The following is a 15,147-nucleotide window of genomic DNA, read 5'->3' as shown; positions in this document are numbered from 1 at the left end:
ACCTTCATGAATATAACGCAGAACTGTGGACAGTTGCGATTTACACTGTATGTTTGAAGTTTCGTCAAGTATAATGGCTACAAAGTCTGCTGTTTCTATTTCCTGTTCGAGTGATCCTTTGACTGCCTCAGAAATGGCTTTGATAACTCACATTGTATACCTGTGGAAGTTCCTCAAAATCCTGTAGAAGTACTAAAATGTATTTCTAACAAGGATTCGTAGTTTTTCAAAACATTCAATAATTCCAGGTAATTTCCTTTGTTAACAGAAGCATTTGACTCATTATGCCCTCGAAATGGGAGTTCTTGTTTAGCTAAGTAACACACTGCATCGATGAGTCTTTTCAAAATTTCCCTGTTCCTTTTAACTTGTTCATTGTGCTGACGAATATTACTTTGGTGCTGCTCGTTTAATAAGATGTCAACTCTGCCCTTCACACACATTTTTAACTGCAAAAAGGCTGAATACGATTTTGTGATTTCTAATATCTTTGTTGGCTGTGTGACAGGTAATTTAAATCTGAAAAGCCGTGATTATTCCACACCGATTTTTCTCTGGAAAACAGCAATCATTGCCAACAAAAAAGTTTATTTGAATTTGGACAGCCCGTCAACCAGTCAATACTTTCGTACTGTGAAACAGTGCAGAGTTCTTTTTTGCTGTTATGCTCTGAAAGTAGGTTAGGTAATGATGGCTTCGGCCTACCTTTCCTAAATACTACCAGATTCTCTTGAAGTGTTCTTGTGTAAAACGATTTCTCAAGTAGGTGTTTCACAGTTGTAGTTATTTCCATTGCCACATCTGACATGGAATAAAAACACTAAGAACTATTGTAGTTTTTGAAATATAACACTTCACGGAATTTAGGACGATTGCAAACATGTACAGTTAAAAAGAAAAACCGCAAATGCGTCCAGGAATATATCTAGACACCACCAACACCCACATGTGGACTTCGAATGCATCCTGGCCGGACGAAGCGAGCGGTGCAGTCTCTTCATCTCACACTTTCAGTGACATCAAGTCGCACCCTCTCCCGAAAACTGCATGCTCGCGCACCCCTCCATCTCTCCCCTCCTACCCACATTTTCTCAATGATGTGTGTGGCCTCACCACAGAACGCTTCCCCCTCCACAAGTCTCAGCTTACCTGCTGGTGGGCAACGCTTCCACTGTTCACGACGTTTCCGCTGTTCCGGTTTAATCCCCAGTCTACTCACAAGAGTGCTGTCGCCCCCCAGCGCACAGAGTGCCACAGGTCGCAGTTAGTCGTTCTCTTGTCCAGCAAAAGAGCAGAGTACATTGCTGTTCTGTGTCTCTCCACTAACTATTTTTCGAAGATTTCAAAATTGAAGTACTGTATTTATTAAATGGACTAATTTTTGCAGGATGTGTGGTACATGCCTAGAACGCATTGAATACACACCCTTGATCTGTACCTGGCACATTATTTTTAAATGTAGTTAACTTACGTCCCTGTGCTGTCAAATGGGCCTTTGCCCTCATTTGTAAGTCTAAGAGGTCGAATGGAAATCCTCAGTGAGATACAGTTAAAAGATGATCAACGAAGCTACTGTTCTCCCAATCATAAAATGGCAATTGCTACCCAATATTGTTGGTGTATTTGTTTCTCAATTTATTCCTGGGAACTCCTATGGGAATGAAAAAATATCCGCTAGCTGCTCTCATAGTCATTTTACTTCATTCACAGCTTCCTCCAAGATCTGCATAGAGTACCTCATATATGGAAGGGAATAAGCTTTACAGATGTATGTACCAGGAATTTTAAAATTGAAATATAAAAACCCTCCATGTAACACCTAAACACACTAATTTTAGTATAAAGTAACAATTTACTTCATACGAAATGGAAAGAATTATGAGTGGTAGATAGTTTAAATTGTGGGGTAACCTTGAACAGTGTTCAGTGTTACCTCATTTGAGGATAGAAATTTCCCTACTAAATATTTCCTGACATAACCTTAAGATACACAAATTAAATGCAAAACTCATGCATTCTACATTTAAAAAACTTATTAAAGGCTATGATACCAATATTTTTGGAAGGTTAAAGTCAATATTGGCCTGTGTGCATATAAAAGTGGTCACGGGTGAAAAAAATTAGCCAAGATACTGGTACCAACATAAATATTCTAAATAATGCAAACAGAAATTTACCTTCCAACATTATTTCAATAGTATTTATAATAGTATATATAAATTTCTGGAAAACTGTTCAATGTTACACCATTGTTCAAAGTAACTCCATTTTACAATATGGGATTTGGGTTTCAGCACTCATCTACTGAATGATTATCACCAAAATTTTTACAGCATTTCTGAGAACATCACTGACTACTAATATGGTTAAATCTTAGGCATTTGAAACATTGTCTCAGTGTTGCGACAAATGGTCAGACTGGTAAGTTTTGGGAATCAGAAATCAAAACATATGTTTTGTGTGAGAAAGATGACAAAGAATTCCCATTTAAAACGCACTTAGTTATCCTTCTGATGCTGAGAACTTATGTTGGTGCTTCTACGGCTTGAAATAATTTTTCACCCGTAATGTTCAAATCAACACTATGAATCACACCAGGCTAAGTCGATCTGTGAACTAGAATGTAGGCTAATAACAGTTTGCTATGAAACAGAGACGATTCTACTAAATTGTTTGCAGCTTCTGTGGAATTTATGCCTGTTCTAATTCTGTTTCTCCCTACAGGTCTGATGTTTCTTATGTTCCTTTGGTAGTCTGGTTATTCTGGAAAAACTATTTTTTTCCAATGCTAATGGGTGCATGTTGCCAACATTTCGGGTCTTTCCCTCTATTTATATATAAAAAGGATCTGATGAATTGATCCATTGAACTTGGCTATCATGTACACATATTCTATGTCTATCATTCTAACTCAGTCAGCACTATTGGCCACAGGATGTATTGAGATGGTTTTTCCATCGGTTTTGGCAGATTTTTTATTATACGAAGCAGTGTAACTGGTATCTGGTTCCATACAGAATTCCCAAGTTACCCTAATGCAGCACTTACGGAGACACTTGGTCTGTTTTACTCAGCTATTTCGTCGTTTTTGCCTGTTAATTATCTTTATTTCCAACTGTCTCGTTAGGTAAATGCTTGCTTTTCATCTCACAATTTGTGGCGTCGTCGTCATCCATGTTGAAGGCCTGTTCCCTAGAACTTGGAACTACTTAAACCTAACTAACCTAAGGACATCACACACATCCATGCCCAAGGCAGGATTCGAACCTGCGACCGTAGCAGTCGCGTGGTTCCGGACTGAGCGCCTAGAACCGCTAGACCACCGCAGCCAGCTGCTATTGTATTGTATTGTATTGTATTTATTGCACTTGTTGTCTGCAAAAGCATCTTTTGCATAAGACGATGGACAAGTCATATCATAAGTACACTTCTGAAAGTGATTTCTAGGAATACTTAATTAAGGTTACAATAATACACTTTATACATTAAGTATATAACACACATTATAAATTTAAATATTCTTCAATGGGCTAAATGCAGTGATGCTGTAAACACAACTTTAGAGCTCTTCCAAAGTAATAGGTTTTATGTTTTGAGGACATTTGTTGTAAAGATTAAGACCCATGTGGAAAGTATCTTTTTGGCACAGAAATGTGTTGATTTGGGCTGTATGTAAATTTTTCTTTTTCTGGTAAAGTGATTATGTATATCACAGTTTTTTTGCAGTCTCGTCCTTACATATTTGTTTTAAAGAATATAAGGGTTTCCATAGTGTGATAATGTGCACACATGGTAATGGAAGAATAGCAGATATGTTAAACAGGTTGCAAGAGTCTCTAGGTTTGCATCCAAACAAGATTCTACTAACCCGTTTTGTATTTTGAAAGTACTATTAGGTGTTTTAGAGTTTCCCCAGAATGGAAGTAGGCATGATATGCGTATGTTTTCTCACTACAGTGTGATTTTAGTGGGGAATGATAGTAAGATGTCTATCTCAGTTCTGCATTAAGGTATTCAGTATGCTTGTTCTGTTTTACATTGCTCTGCAGCCAAATCATAATAATTTGGTTTCAGTAATCATACCACTTTGTTCATCATTGATAGAGACTAATGGGATAAACATGCCTTTGTTTGGAGCATTGTAGAGTTTTAGTTCAATGTTTTTTATTATTCATTACAAGCTGATTATTCTGTGCTCAGTTGCTAAATTTTTTTGTGACAGTGTTTACTGATTGCTGTAATTGTCCATCACTGTCTTCTTTTAGCAAAATTGTGGTATACTCTGAAAATATGAATGTTTTATGTGCATCCACATTTAAGCTGAGATCATTTATATACAGAAGGAACAGAAGGCGTCACATTACTGATCCTTAGGGTATACCATATTTAATTTGTTTATGGTCTGGTAAGTGTTCAGATACAATTTTTAGGTGGATATTTGTGTGCTGATGAGCAGTCACATAAGTGTGTATATCTCTCAATTAGGTTTGATGAACTCTTCTTTGCGATTGTTGCAGGAGCACCACCATTGTCTGCAGAGTAGGAATTTCTTAGTCCTTTTATTTCATTAGCTTGTTCATGTTGTGAGGCAGAGTAGATGTACTCTGACCCTCCCTAGGAATTTATTTTATATTCATTGGATTGATTGTATTATATTATCAGCAACACCTATGAAAAAATTGTTAAATCTGTTGGTTCCTTTAAAGGGATTTATTACTTTTTTATTTATTTTCTTGTGACAGAGTCATATTTTTGCAGGATGGTCTGTGTTCACCAGATTCTTTTTTTACAACGCTTCACATAGGACTCGCTTTGTTAGATGAATTATAAATGTATTTATCATCATGCATTATGTTTGTTTCTCTTATTATTTTTCTTGGTATTTTGGAATATTTTTTATAATATATATGTATTTCAAGTGAAGAATTTTTTGAGTTACATATTCCATAAAGTAGTCTGGCAAGTAACCCTTATTTTCCCTGTGATCCAGCTGCTTGTTCTGCAATTCCCCCTTATGGTTAGAGTTTTCAGTGGGAATGCAATTAAAAAGAAATGTGTTAACATATTAATGAAGGTGTTGAATTTTTCATATATCATTAATTTTGTAAACTTGTGGCCATTTTTCTTTCTGTAACATGTAGTTGAAGTAGTTTACAATATCCTGATTATACCTTCTACATGTGGTGCTTAAAAATATGTTGTTAATAATACTCGCTTTCATTTTTAAGCTTAGTATTTGATCAAGGCATTCACTAAAACCAGCATTGAAAATTTTTAGTGTAGTGTTGTGTAAAATTTTCTTGACTAGAAACTGATCTAAAGCTGTTTCACAAGTTTCTGTTACTCGGACATGAGCTTTTACTTCAGCCATTAAATTATAGGACGTTGCAAAAGGTTCAAAAGGGCCTATCTGTTTCTACCTCTTTGTGAGGAAATCATTACTGAACCCGCTACAAATTACTGACTTACAATCCATTTTATTTACTTTATTTAGCAATGACTCCATTTCGTTTAAGGAAAGTGCATAATTTCCAGATGTTCATTGGTAAACTGTAGCAATAATCAGGTTGAACTGAATATATTTTATAACTGCAATTTCGTAATCCTTTTCGACATTTCTTCTACTTAGTCAAGTCACAGTAGTAAAATCTGTATTTCCTTGTGCAAATTGCCACCACATCCTCCTTGCAATTTTTCCTGCAGTAGTACAGAGAAAAAATGAATTTATTTATTTTCGTATTTTGGTTTAAGACAGTGTTCAGAAACGTGAAATGCTGAGATATCTTTTAGTTCATCAGACAACAGTACGCAGGAATTGCACATTATGGTGATAAATTTTTGGATATGGTGTTTTCATGACTCGATAGTTGAGAGTCACATTTAGAGCACCAAATACCTTTAGTTTAAATTAGGATCGCCACTTGTGTTGTCTATTCGTTGTTCTTTATTGTCCATTTTACTTTAATCACTGTTGTCAGTAGGACATAGAGGAAGGTAATAGATTGCTCTATTCCTTAAGTCTTTAATTAATTATTTCATTGACACAATCACGAACAAACCTTTCCCCTCATAGTTTAAATGCATTCCATGGTTCGTGGAAACGTTTCGATGCAGATTGCTTATGTTAAAGCTTGTTTTCTGAACTTCTGTGTTTACACAAGAAGGCATCATGCCTGTGAGACAATGTGACAACTACTGTTTTTCTGCCATAGAGTAAAAATATCTCTGGAGTGAGCATTGCATTCTGTGCATTTTGTCAACATCAACCTGGGAGTGTCATGTGATCGTAGGATACAGCCGTTTGTTTACGATTTCTGCGGAGTTCGAAACTTCTAATATAACACATTTCACCATTTGTTTGTTGGTGATAGCAGTGTGACCTACTGTTGTTGCTACAGCTGCAAATAGAAATTCTAGGAAGGAGAAAAAGTTTGTGTTATATGATACTCTGACGTGCTGTGCTGTTCTGGTTGCATTACGAAGAAATATTTTAAATCTGTTGGTTTCTGTGCAAGATGTGCGTCATTTATTGTTAGTGATACACATAAACCGCTACTTAAATCCACAGCTTGCAAAATGGGGATTCTTTTATCAGCTGTGAATCCAGAAAAGACATAGAAGTTAGGCACCTTTCCTTTCATACATTTCTGATAGCTCATATCTGCGTAATTTGTAGCCACTTTGTTTTAAATTGAAATATACTTCCCATGTGGTATTGTGTAAAATGAAGAAACAGTTTCTCATTTTATTTGAAAGCAAGATGTTCTTGAAATATTCCACTCTTGGTCGGATAGGATGTTACTTTTATCACAACACTTGTTATCTTTACACCTGGGTTTTATATTCTGCTTGGGAAGTAAGTTTGTAAGAAATAAATAGACTGAATGTGAATCATAATACAGGAACACAAAAACCGAAGCACACACGTGTGTGCGTGCACTCACGCATACACACACGCGCACCCACCCACCCACACACACACACAGTGTAACCAAAGCACAAAACCAGATGCTTTGTTGAATTTTACTTTCAGTTTATTGTCTTTACCATTTGATTAACAAGTATAAAATATTGTTACATAAGATGCCATCTATTTCTGTCACTCACTTCCCTTGATGCTGTTAAATGGTCTGACACTGAATAGTTAAAATAAATATTACAGGAGTAACAATATTAGTTCATGCAGTATACTGTGGATGGGGGGGGGGGGAGGTGGGTCGTGTAGCGGTGAGAGGAGAGTGCAACGTGTCATATACCTTTGTAATATGTAGGACACATGTGGCATTGTAGTGCATTTAACCAGCGATCGGATTTTTTATTCACTTCTTACTTAGCCTGTAAAGTAGTGTGAGGCAAATGTGCTAAATATACAGGGTGGTCCATTGATAGTGACTGGGACAAATATCTCACGAAATAGGCATCAACCGAAAAAAACTACAAAGAACGAAACTCGTCTAGTTTGAAGGGGGAAACCAGATGGTGCTGTGGGAACCCCGCTAGATGGCGCTGCCATAGGTCAAACGGATATCAACTGCGTTTTTTTTTAAAAGCAGTAGTAATGTATAAGTAAGGTCCTGAACATGAAAATATTGAATACTAGGTTAGTGCCTGCTGCTTCGCTCGTGTAGACTATATGGTCAGCATAGCTTTTTATTTTTTCTTTAATCTAATATTTATGTTGTTCACAAATTGTTACACCTTCTAAGCTTTTCAAGCCAAATAAGGTTCATAGAACCTTGGTCTTAGCCAAATGTACTTCTGACAAAAAAACGATTCTGCTTGCTGGAGCCCAAGGTTTTTGTTAATCATGCCTTTTGTGTTCTCATGGTGGTATTTCCATAGAAACTTCATCCCCTAATACATGTTTCTTTACCTCTGACTGAGAAATGAAATACCAGTTTTCATAGACTTACCTTTAAAAATATTTAGTATAATGTTATATTTTTTAAAAATTTTCATTCCCCCTTACTGGTTGAATTTCCAAAAAATGCTGAAACACGTACTTTTTACTTCTGACTGAGAAACTATATACCAAATTTCGGAGCTCTAGCTTCAAAATTCCCATAATAGCAACATATTTACAAAAAGCCTTTCATCCCTCATTTCATCTTCTTAGGAGTGTAAATTAAAATAATTTCTTCTTAAACGATGGCGACAGTATAAGATACAGACCATCTCCAAATTTCAAGTTCTTAACCTGAGTGGTTTGGGCTGGGTGGTGATGAGTCTGGTCCTATTCCACTCTCTTAGGGGCAGAATTTCCAGATACAGTGAAACACGATTTTTTTCATTTGTTACTGAGAAGCCAAGTATCTATTGTCATAGATATAGCTTTAAATTGCTTTCACAATGAAATTTTTCGTAAAACATTTCCACCTCCTATTTCACCCCTTTAGGAGTTGAGCATCCAACAGAGATTTATCTTCAAAAAAGTCTTCAGAAATGCTTGTATAATTAAGTATTTTTATAAAAACTTACATCTCTTATTCAACCCCCATAGGTGTTCAGTTTCCACAAACAGTGAAAGACATATCTTTTATTTCTAATGAAGAAGTGAAATTCAAATTTTCGTAGATTCAGCTTTAAAAATGCTTTCATAATGAAATATTTCATGAAACGCTCCCTGAGGGGTTGAATTTCCAAAAACATTGGAACAAGTATTTTTTTTGTTTCTATCCGAGAAGTCAATTACTAATATTCGCAGATCAAGCCTTAAAAATCCTATAGTAGTTCTTTAATAATAATTTATTTTCAAAAAAACTTTCACTCACTGTTTCACCCCCACAGGGGCTGAATTAAAAAAAATGCTGAAACACAGATATCTTTATTTCTGAACAAGAAACGAAATACCGATTCTCATAGGCCTAGCTTCAAAATAGCCTTAATAGCGAAAAGTTTTCCAAAAGCCTTTCATCCCCTGTCTCAGCCCCTTATGCGTAGAATCTCGAGAAATGCCTTCTTAAACCATATCTATGGTATAAGATCAACATCATCTGCAAATTTCAAGTTTCTGTCGTTATTGGTTTGGGCCTGGCAATGATGTGTGTGTGTGTGTGTGTGTGTGTGTGTGTGTGAGTGAGAGAGAGAGAGAGTCAGTTGGGACATTGCCTTTATGCACAGAGGTTATATTCATTGTGGAAAGGGACATCACTATTATGACTTGAATTTTTGTGTTAATGTGCAGTAGCCATTCGTGTTTGTGGTGGAGAATGTGGCTACAAAATCGCTGATTATGAACTGCCTCAAGGAATAAAATGACTGATATGTTAGACAAATTATAATGATATTGGGTGTATAGCTTGTAAGAAATAAATTACATTAGGTGGAACGTATTTCTTTCGCATAAGATATTTGATGTCAGGGAACATGAAAGTGTTTTCAGTTTGATAGCAGATTTCATATAAGAAACAAAATTGCAATTAAAAAGTTTGGCGTACTGCGCAGACACTAACAAGAGAAATCAACACAAGAAGAATTTTTCTGCCAACTCAGCATGTTAAGAGGAGTTACAACCCGAGCAGACATAAATGTGGCAAACGACGTACAACGTTGATTTAGCTTTTCCTGCCAGATTGGTTTGAAGGAGCTTAGGGTCAACTCGGTTTATGAAACGGGCTCCCTTGGGTTGGATTTTTACTAACTCGAGTTGAGCGCGTTGTACAGCTGGTGGCGCTGAGCTACGATTTGTTTCGCTGTAGTTCGGAGCACACCACCGCTTTCGAACCGACCGATCCCCAGTTTATCCCAGTCAGATGTCTATACCTTCATTAATGTGCACAAACAAAACGTTACCACAAGTCTATCTACAATGTTTCAAGCCGAAAGACGAAAAATTGCGCCCTATACAGTATCCATCACGCTTGTGACTAACATACTACACGCGCCAAGAAAGTTGACACTCGGCGCGCTGACTGGTGGCATTTCCCATTTACAGTCACTCCCAGCAGCCACCGCGCCACGTGTCAACAATGTTTGCGCGAACATTATATACAATCATCGACTGGAAAACCTCCAAACTTGGTTGGGTTAACTGAGATGAATCGTGATCTGCTCAGAAGTGAGAGATGGCGTTGAATGTTATCTCAGCTGTTTTTTTGTCCCAACTCGGTTTCGAGCTCGGTTTACGCAAACTTTCAACTCGGTTTGACGAGAACCAGAGCTGGCCCATCAGTGCCTATGGCGGTCAGAAGATCACGTGATGAGGCTGGCAATGTGTGGTGACTACACATATGTTCTCCGCATCCTAATGCTCATTCCAGAGATATATATACTCTGTGGTTTCTGCATATGTTTTTGGCTTCTAGAATACATGCTCTTTTATTTCACATACCGGTAAATAAAATATAGATCTCTGACTTCTTTCTGCATCCTATCGTATTCCCTCTGTGGGATCCATGGAATATAATTTATGTAATGTAGTCACACAATGCCGATATTTTTGCGTATACTTTACATCTTGAACATCACAACGAGACCATATATTTCAAAGCTGGGTGTTTTATTGAAAATGTTTTGGTATTAAACGAAAAAAAAAAGAGTTTTACTGTCTAGCATTAAGAAGGGTATATTGAATGTCGAAGTAAAATTAAATAATTAAGGCTCTTCTTCTTTCTGGCCTTATACTGTGTCTTTGAGGGGTATGGATCTTATTCAGGATTTAGCAATGTTAATAGATATCCTCTTGGTCGAGTCGTCGTTAATCTGCCGATCGGATTCGATTCGGGGCCGACGCATGTCCGCGTATGTCGGAAGTTGCGTGCTATGGCGAGCGACTATCCGGACGGGTCTAACGGATTACGTATATAAAATAAGTATTAACAAAACTCGTTAGAGTAGCTAAACGTACTATGTACAATGGATTCATTTCGGATGTGAAAACAATTCATATGCTGTAGGCCTATGGCCTATGATTAAATGTGAAGTTCTCAGTAAAATGGAATGAAAATGCCCGTCAGAGCTGTTGATAACTGGTAGAAATATGCAGTCTGTAGATCGGTGTATAGTTCTTACGTAAATGCTCATTTAATGATTGCTTTCTCACTCTCAAATAAAATTCCTGTAATGAAAGGGGAAAACGGGGTAATATTGTACAACATCATGAATGCGAGAAAGGTTCATTTGGCAATGATGAATAGTGTTTCATTTTCCTGCGTGTTTAAATAAGTACATTGGTGCGTCCTGCGTCTGACAACTTTGCCTCGTGTAGCAACTCTGGTTGTATCTGTCAGGAGGTTGAGCATGCGTCGGCTGCAGGGTAAGTGAGAAGTAACGATTTCTGTTGGTGTCCTTTTTACTGTAACGTCAGTGACATATGCGGTGATTCCGCATTCTGTTGTTAGAAGAACTACTGAACACACCTTTTGTTAGTGGATTCGGTAGAATGTTACTGTTCTGCCCAAACTGTGCTAATGCTCTTGTGGTGCAGGACGGTATACAGTCATATAGATTTTGTTGTGCAACATGTCCATACTCCTACGATATAATATATCGTATATCTAATCGCGTACATCCAAAACTAAAGGTTCAGTTACTTTTACTTTATTTAGAAATAATTGCTCTGTTCTTACTTAGTTCTGGTGTTTCACTGCAAAGTCTTTTCTCCTGAATTTTTTGTAGTACTCGTTGATCTTCAGTCACATGTATAGAAACGACAAACTGTGTGTATGTGTGTGGTTGGTAAAAGAATCCAGTGTGACCTATATAGATGGAAATATTGAGGAGTACCGAAAATATACAGATTTCTGCTGCGTTCAGTGTTACATATGTGCAGTGATTTTAGGATTACTTGTCCATTTGAATGGGAAACTTGTTATCCAGCTGCAGTAAGAATACTCCATTTCGTGTTCACGACCCAGTGTTACCTGCCCTATAGCTTTTATCTTACTTCGGAAGGGCAATTGCGAAAATGGGGTAGATTGGTATTCTCGGACATGCCGTGGAAAAGGGGGTTGGGAGGGAGAGTTCGGTTGAGAGCAGCACTACCGTGAATATATTTTGTAGAGCGGCATTTGGTTTCAATCGATTTTTTCTCTCTCTCTCTCTCTCTCTCTCTCTCTCTCTCTCTCTCTCTCTCTCGTGTGTTTTTTTTTTTTATTAAACCACTAATTACACAGTGGCATGACTTTGGTAGCATACAGTAGTTTTTTCATATGGAAAGGAATTCCACTGAAGGTACTTCAGGAATTAGTGTCGAAAGAACACTTCTGTTTTGGAAATTTGTGATGTCCATATATTGGACAACAAATGCTGTTTGGTAATGTTGGTTGTCGGCTGTACCAATATTGAAAACATAAACACGTTAGTTATTTGAAGATAGAGCAAGTGGTATTATTTGCAGCTGAAACAGTCATCTAAACCTTACTGGTCTCTCAATAGTGTGCACTATTGATCTATGGTGCACTGCTAGTAAGATTTTGCTAAGTGTTGAGTACAAATTCCTTTGAGTATCACAAATTTTGAAAGATTAGGATATAACGCCCAATTGCTATTTGTCTGTAGACTCTGAACAAATGTTAGCTTGGGTAAGAAAATTTGCTGTTTCTTTTGCAAGGGAGTCATGTCAGAATTTACTTTAAATGGTTTACAGAGACAGCACAAGTACACAGGGATTTGAGTGTGCAGTATCTTTACCATTGTGCCACCTCACTTCCACTTCTTTTTTACAGCTGGATGCAGATCCCTATCTCATTATTTTTTTCTCCAGTACTATTCTTCTGTTACATACAGTGCAAGTTTGGCATGGTTTTCTATCTTGTTACACAGTTACCTACTCCAACCTTTTTGTTGCCATTCACTCTGACAATGATAAAAGGACATTTTAGTGCTCACTCTTCCATGCTGATAGTTCATTGTTACATTTATTTATGATTATTTTTGAATGAGAAAGGAATATCTAACTTCTGAATAAAAATTAATCTGAACACATTTGTTTATTAAACAATGACAAAGTAGAGACTGTAAGTGTGCATTTATTCGTGCATAGTGTTACATGGCAGTTTAATTTAGCTCAAGTGACAATAAAGTTTTTGCCATAGGTGATAATTTCTTGAGAAACTTAAAATTTAGTACGTCACTCCATAACATGTTTTATTATCTCTGTGAATTTTAAAACAAAAGTTTGCTGTGCATTAATCTTTTCTATTTGTAGGAAGTTGATGATGTACTTGGAGGAGCTGCAGCTTGGGAAAACGTAGATTCTACTGAGGAACGTTGTCCTAAATGTTCTAATCCAAGAGCTTATTTCATGCAGATTCAAACAAGATCAGCAGATGAGCCTATGACTACTTTCTACAAATGTTGTAATCCTCTGTGTGGTCATCGCTGGCGAGATTAACCACACTTACATTGTTGTAAATGTGCAGCAAAATAAAATTTGGAAGGAAGCCAGTCTTTTACTATTTCACTAGTGCATAAAGGTCTCTTGTGGTGTAATGTCATGATTAATCCATATGGAATGGTAAATTTAAATCTGCTCCAGTGTTAAAAGAAACAACAAAAAATTGGAAATTTTTTATACGGCTTATCTACGAAATTGGTTGACCTAATTGTTGCAGGTGTAAAAATTAATACAAGGAACACATTTAATTGAAGATGTAGAGTGGATCACAATGCTGTTTCGAAACCTTTCTTTAATTTTCAGGATTTTGTAGTTTGTGTAACTCTTGATGCATTGACAGTTGGTTGGCAATGTCAGTATCAGCTTTTGGCAATGGAAATTGCTGAAAGTGTCTATGGAAAGGACAGTGGCCAATTGTGGAAATACCACATGTTGTAATATTAAATTGCTGTTTAAAAAAAAAAAAAAAATTGTTGCCAATGAAAATAGGCCATGAGTTTTTGCCATATGGTTATACAGTACTTATGTTGAAGTTATCTGCAATAAATACAAAATTATCCTGTTATCCCTGAGTCACTTCATGAGGTCAGTACATGGTGTGTATCACATTAAAGCTGAGACTATCTAGACATTACCCTGAACAGTCTATATAGGCTATTTGCCACTGAGATTTTTGTTTTTGGCAACCAAATGGGTTCTATATAGTAATTGTTAGCAGCAAAGCTAAAGTAGATGAATCCACATAGGAAGTGCAATGTGTCAGTTGGATGCCTTTTTATATGGAAAGCTGGATTTCGATTGTAAGAGTGAAATATGTAATTGTACAAATATTCAGGACATTGCCTTGTAAGCATTTCTTCTGGAAATGCAAAGAATTTAAGAGCATTTTCTTAAAATGTTTATCAGAGTTGGTGGTGGATTAAACAAAGCTTTATTTGATATTGAGGCGATAGGTTCATAAATTCACTGTGTGTAAACCAGATTTTTATGTACTTTCAGATGTCTTATTTGCAGTATTTGTATTACTAAAGAACAACATTGAAGGCAAGGCTGGCTGAAGTTGTTTAAAATGCTTCAAAGCACTTGGGATCTTTTGTACGGGGCAGCAGAAATTTGAGCTAGTTCTGTAATGGTAAAAAATGGTAGTTGTCTTAGTATTTTGCCATCAGTTGTCCTGAGAGGTCTGAAATAAATGTCTTGTTGTAGACAGTAAAATTTTGATGTGTTGCAGGGAGTCAGTGAAAGAAGTCTGCCATATATGTAGTGTAAACTATTGTAGTGGAGTAACATTTTCTCGTTAAGATAGAACTAGAAAATTTTTTTTAACTGTAAAATTTCTCCCTATTGTTGCAAAAGGAGAAATATTGATTTATAGTTAAAATAAATTAATAATTCACATCCAAGAAAATAATCCCCCCAGAAAATAAGATAGATCTACTTAAGTTTTGTGGACTAAATTATATAGAACTGGCCTATAAAGATAACAATGGAAGGTGTGAACAGTGGTCATGATGAAAGTTGAAATAATGTCATAATTTCAGGGAAGTGGGAATTTGCATTATCTCAACTTAGCTGAATGAGTCAATGTATGGTATGCCTACTGGAGAAAGTTGACAGCTGTTTCTCATTTTTTGTTTGCGAGTATAGCTTACATTGAACTGAATCTGTGATGTAAGGTCAGTGCCGAGCTGTTTATATTTAGGAATGCTTGAGAAATGAGTTTGGGTGCCTTGTGAGCTGGTCTGAAGTGGTTTGGTAAGTTCAGGAAAGCATACTCTAGTAAAGTGCAGTTAATGCCCTATATTAGTGTG

The 15,147-nt window shown here is 36.6% G+C and overlaps 1 protein-coding gene across 2 annotated transcripts; it reads left to right on the top strand.

The window, feature by feature from the left end:
- Nucleotides 1–10,772: 10,772 nt before the first annotated feature.
- Nucleotides 10,773–13,806, top strand: LOC126183228 (DNA-directed RNA polymerase III subunit RPC10). 2 transcript variants are annotated; one of them, XR_007536708.1, is made up of 2 exons: nucleotides 10,773–11,254; nucleotides 13,148–13,285. XR_007536708.1 is itself a non-coding variant. In XM_049925013.1 (2 exons), exons 1-2 carry the CDS (start codon nucleotides 11,381–11,383, stop codon nucleotides 13,331–13,333), a joined length of 327 nt encoding a protein of 108 aa, XP_049780970.1. In that variant the 5' UTR covers nucleotides 11,279–11,380; the 3' UTR covers nucleotides 13,334–13,806. The 2 variants fall into 2 exon arrangements, 1 of the variants encoding a protein (XP_049780970.1); XM_049925013.1 differs by lacking the exon at nucleotides 10,773–11,254 and adding an exon at nucleotides 11,279–11,521 and having other exon boundaries at nucleotides 13,148–13,806.
- Nucleotides 13,807–15,147: the final 1,341 nt, after the last annotated feature.

The sequence above is a fragment of the Schistocerca cancellata genome, chromosome 4, assembly GCF_023864275.1.
Source record: "Schistocerca cancellata isolate TAMUIC-IGC-003103 chromosome 4, iqSchCanc2.1, whole genome shotgun sequence".
Classification (NCBI taxonomy): Eukaryota; Metazoa; Arthropoda; class Insecta; order Orthoptera; family Acrididae; genus Schistocerca; species Schistocerca cancellata.
The sequence above is the reverse complement of the archived record's forward strand: the minus strand, read 5'-3'. Positions and strand labels throughout refer to the sequence as shown.

Excerpts from the sequence above, each read along its gene's own strand:
- LOC126183228 (XM_049925013.1), top strand. The coding sequence starts at position 11,381 with ATGTTACTGTTCTGCCCAAACTGTGCTAATGCTCTTGTGGTGCAGGAC. Across the intron at positions 11,522-13,147 it reads GCGTACATCCAAAACTAAAG|GAAGTTGATGATGTACTTGG; the intron begins GTTCAGTTACTT and ends TTCTATTTGTAG.